The sequence below is a fragment of the Monoraphidium neglectum genome (assembly GCF_000611645.1).
Source record: "Monoraphidium neglectum strain SAG 48.87 unplaced genomic scaffold scaffold01206, whole genome shotgun sequence".
Classification (NCBI taxonomy): Eukaryota; Viridiplantae; Chlorophyta; class Chlorophyceae; order Sphaeropleales; family Selenastraceae; genus Monoraphidium; species Monoraphidium neglectum.
Window position 1 is genome coordinate 6231 of NW_014012422.1, and position 4562 is coordinate 10792.

The 4562-nt window shown below is 63.1% G+C and overlaps 1 protein-coding gene across 1 annotated transcript in view; it reads left to right on the forward strand.

Moving 5' to 3' along the window:
* Positions 1-3122: 3122 nt before the first annotated feature.
* Positions 3123-4562, forward strand: part of MNEG_7023 (hypothetical protein) — a gene marked incomplete at both ends in the record, with an annotated part of 4913 nt that continues 3473 nt past the window's right edge. The window contains 3 exons of the mRNA XM_014044505.1: positions 3123-3680; positions 3840-3960; positions 4181-4257. Coding sequence (XP_013899959.1) covers positions 3123-3680; positions 3840-3960; positions 4181-4257 — 756 coding nt within the window. The remainder of the gene's footprint in view (positions 3681-3839; positions 3961-4180; positions 4258-4562) is intronic.

Here is a 4562-nt window from a genome sequence, read left to right on the forward strand (position 1 = left end):
CCGCGAGCTGGCCGCTGCCGGCGTCGCTGCGGCAACTTGTGGCTCGGGGCCAAGTGGGGCCGCTGCCAACATTCAACCCATCCAACCTGAGCACTCGTGACCTGCTTGCTGCGGGAGCGGCCGCGCTCATGAATGCTGCGGCAGCAGATTGCGAACCGTCGCATTTGATGGGCAGCGGCGGCCGTTACATCACGTGGTGGGAGGCATATGTGATGCGCTCTGCTCAGCTCCTGGCCGGCGGCCGCCTGACTGTGGCAGAAACTCTCTCGCTCAGCATGCAGGCAGCTGCAGCACAGCGGGCTCAGGGTGCTGCTGGCGCCACAGCAGCACCAGCGCATGCGTGGGTGCGGTGGCGGGAGGCCTATGGCAGTGCAGCGGTGGATTTGCTGGAGGCGCTTTGCGCGCTGCCAGCCGGCAGTGGGGCAGCTGACGATGGTGGAGCCCAACCAGAGCAGCAGCAGCCACAGCAGCAGCAGCAGCAGCTGCCGCCGCCGCCGCCGCCGCTGCAGCAGCACCAGCACCAGCAGCAGCAGCAGCAGCAGCAGCAGCGGCAGCAGCAGCGGCAGCAACAGCAGCATTGGCAGCAGCCAGAACCAGCCGGAGCAGGTGAGCAGCACACGCGTGCGCCCCATTGCAAAGCGGCGGCTGTTCGGCTGCTGTGCAGCCTGGCGGCACACAGCCTGCAGCCCCCAGAGGGGCGCCTGCTCACCTGCCTAAGCGCCCTCTGTGGTATCGGGGCCAGTAGTGGCAACAGTGGCAGCAGCAGCACCCAGCATTGTCATGGCACCGGCAGCAGCAGTAGCAGTGACAGCACCATCAGCGCCGAAGAGGCGCTGAACATCCTGTGTGCGTTGCCTACCCTGCGACCCGTCAGCAGCAGCAGCGGCGGCAGCGGCGCGGGTGCACCGCACACCTCGTGGTGGGCAGCACAGGGCTCGCCCCAGGAGGCGTGCGTGGAGCACCTCGCGGCCGCCCTGCTTCAGCAGCCGCTGCCGCCTCACGCCGCGCCGCTCCTGCGGCTTTTGGACTCGTTCGCTGCGCTTCAGTGGCGCCCTAGCTGCGCCGTGATGGTCCACTTTGACAGGGCGTGCGCTGCAGCACTGTTGACTGCGGAAGAGGCTACAGAGCTGCGCCGGCTGCGATGCCTCTTGTTCCCCAAAGCAGTCGCTGCTGCTCGTATGTGCTAATAGTCGTGTCGTGTTTGTTCCTGCCGCTGTGGTCTGATTGGTTGGTTGGTTGCTCGTGGGGCGTGCTTTTCATGTGTTGTGATGTATCCCCGCTTTTGAGAGTGTGCCGAGGCTGTACAGCTCAGACGTCAACTGTAACAAAGCTACCCGAGTATCCCAAATTCTCCTGGCAGGCGGAACAGGCCGCCGTTCCTGGAGGGGTTACCATGTGGGGCGGGTAATTTCCCCAACCTGCAAAGCAACAGGGATGGCACACATGATGAGCGATGCTGAAGCACTAGCACTTGCGCGTTTTGATGCACACAGCAAGTGCTGTGCGACGAGCCGAGGGCGGCCGGCAACCGGAAAAGCCCTTGGCTTGGCACAGACAGAGGGGCTGGTATGTGCCCGCGCCGTGCAGCCACTAGCCGTCGGTGCGGCTTGGCCATGCCGGGGCTTTCCAGGCTTATCACAAGCGCCAAGGACGCCTCTTGTAGGCGGGGCGTTAGGAGGTAAGTGCCGGCGGGACGGCGGCAGCGAGCGAGTGCGGCACACAAGACACAAGAAAGTCAGTCTGAGCGTGTGTGAAGGCCTCTGGGCGCTACCCAGGTTTCTGGCAGGTCTCGATGCCATCGACGTCCATGTCACGCATGAAGGCAATTTTTTCGTTGCCCCTGTGTGTCAGAGCATCGGGTGTGTTGCGTTCACAATGCAGTTCACGTAGGTGACAGAACTGGCTGGCCAGTAAGAGGTGGGCAGTCCATGAGATGAAGCATACGGATGGCATTAGGCACGAGTGAGGCTGCTGAAGAGCTTGTATTGAGGCGTCAGCGCGGCAATCCATGCATCTTGCTGGGCGCCGCGCCGACGGCCCATACTCGCACGCACCAATCAGCTGAGATGCTGCCAGCGATGCAAGCGCGCGCGACGCAATCCTAGGAGTCAAGGCCCGTCGCTCGCCATGGCTGGATCAGTTGTGGTCAACGTATTGTTTTGGGTGTAAGTGATCGTCACAAGCGCAAGGCAGCCCAGGCCTGATGCATGAAACCTGCACGGTCTGATGCTTGGCTGTCATGAGCACGGCAGCCCCTGCCCAAATGCGACAGTGTATGTACCTCACAGAACCAAAAAAACGTGCATGGCGCGCAGATGCACTTGTACCAAATTGGTTGACCTAAAGATTAAAAATGAAGAGTTCTTGGCCTTGAGCAAGCAACGCCTTGTTGGTGGACACTTGCAAAACCCATGTGCTCCTGGTCGTGTACTGCAGTGCAGAAATGCACACTGCACTACAGTAGGTGGCAGAGTCTGCCGCATGATCCACCCTGCGAAGCCATACAGTACGGGCTTACAGGCACGTGTTTGCTGCTGATATCAGCCAAAAAGCAAAATGTCAATGTTTTTTATACATCCAAGGTGCGGTGCTGTAGCCAAGCGTCGCGGCTGCGGTGTCTGGAATCACTGTCAGTTGCCGACGTGGCGACGGCCGATTGCACCCCCGTCAGCCCCACGAGGACTGCCATGGGCACCAGCGCGAGGCAACGAAATCAGCAGCTTGTTCTCAGACCTCAAGAAACTCAAATATCATCCGATTCTCGTTGTTTGAGCTGAGAAACACTGTACAGAGGCAAAACTCGTTTATGTGGTCAGCCCCTTTGGCGATCCCATAATCTTAACTTACAAGCGGTTATCGTGACACCGGTCTGCGTCGTGGCCGCCGCGCGGGAAATCTCTGTCTGGATCTGGGCTTCTAGCAGCGGGCCCGACAGGCACGCGAGAATGGCGCAGGACGATGGGGCGCGATTAGTTGCTTCTATGGAGGAAGTGCCAGTCATGAGCAGCTCCCGTGCGACGGCTGCTGCCGACGCCGCAACGGGCACAGTCAGCACGAGCGCGCCTAGCGCAGTCGGCGCCGAGGCGCCACCAACGGGCCCTGCACAGGACTTTTCCGACCGCATGGGGATGCTTTACCTGGATAGGCTGCTGGTGGGCAAACGCACTCGCATCGTCCATGTGGTGCGGCCAGACGAGGCCGGTGCCGCGGGTGGCGGCAGCACAGGTGCAGGCGCTGACCAGTCAGGTGCAAGCACCACTGCGGCGACGACGCAGCAGCAAGAGCAGCGGCAGCAGCAACAAGAGCAGCAGCAGCAGCAGCAGCAGCAGCAGCAGCAGCAGCAGCAGCAGCAGCAGCAGCAGCAGCAGCATCAGCAGCAGCAGCAGCAGCAGCAGCAGCAGGCACATGTGGCGCCGCCCCCACTCCAGGTGCCGCCCCCGCAGCAGCGCCAGCGGTGGCCACACCACCAGCAGCAGCCGCGCCCGCCGCAGCCGCCGCGGGCGGCGCGTGCCACCAAACTGGACGTCAGAACGCCGGCGCCGCACCCGTTCCGCCTGGCGGCGCGTCACGTGAAGACCAACTACAAGTGCCCCACGCCCGACGGCTGGCGGCTGCATCTTGTGCGGACGCAGCGGCTGCAGGACGCGCGCAACCCCACGGGGCGCACCCGCAACCACCCGGTGAGCTGGGCCCGACCTGCTGCGCAGCCGGAGGGGGGGGGGGGCGGGGGCCTGCCCCTTGACCCTCCCTTTGGACCTCCCTCCACAAACTTCACCCACAGAAAACCCCTTCGACAAAACCCCCCTGCACCCGCAAAACCCCCATCCCCTGGCCGGCAGGTGATCCTTTGCCCAGGGCTGGCCAGCAGCGGCGCGTATTGCTTTGACCTGAGCCCCGCGGTGTCGCTGGCGGACTACCTGGCGGAGAAGGGCTGGGACGTGTGGACGGTCGAGCTCAGGGGTGAGAGAAAACGCAGACGCACACACGCAGGGGTGCAAACACATGCTTCCTTTTGCACGCGTCGTGCAGCCTTGAGCCTTGAGTGCAGGCGTCGTGCCTCGGCTGATGTGGGTTGTCCAAGGAGCGTTTGTTTGACTCAGCAAAGCCGGCGCAGCGGACGAAACTGGCGGCATGCATCTAATGCACGCAAGCTTCGTCGCTGGCGTCGCCAAATCCGCAGGCAACGGTCAGAGCGACAAGCCGTCGGTGATGGCGGGGCGCAGCAGGTGGTGGACCATCGACACCCACGTGGAGAAGGTGCGGCAGAGGAGGAGTAACGGGGTCGCGTGGATGGGACTGGAGGCAGAGCGGTGTGGAGGCTTGAACCAATGGTCTGCAGAGCCAAGGGGCAGCGACATGCCTCTTGAGCTGTGCTGTGTGGAGCACCGCACAGCAGGGCGCGTCCATTCGTGAGCTCAAGTGTCGCGCTCTGCAACAAGCGGGTTGCGGCTGTGTCCCTCACGTGGGGTGTGTACACACCCAGCGAGCTTGTTGGGTCTGCTGCTTTCTATATCTTGGCAGCACAGCCGCGCCCCCCCCCCCCCCCCCCCCCCCCCCCCCCC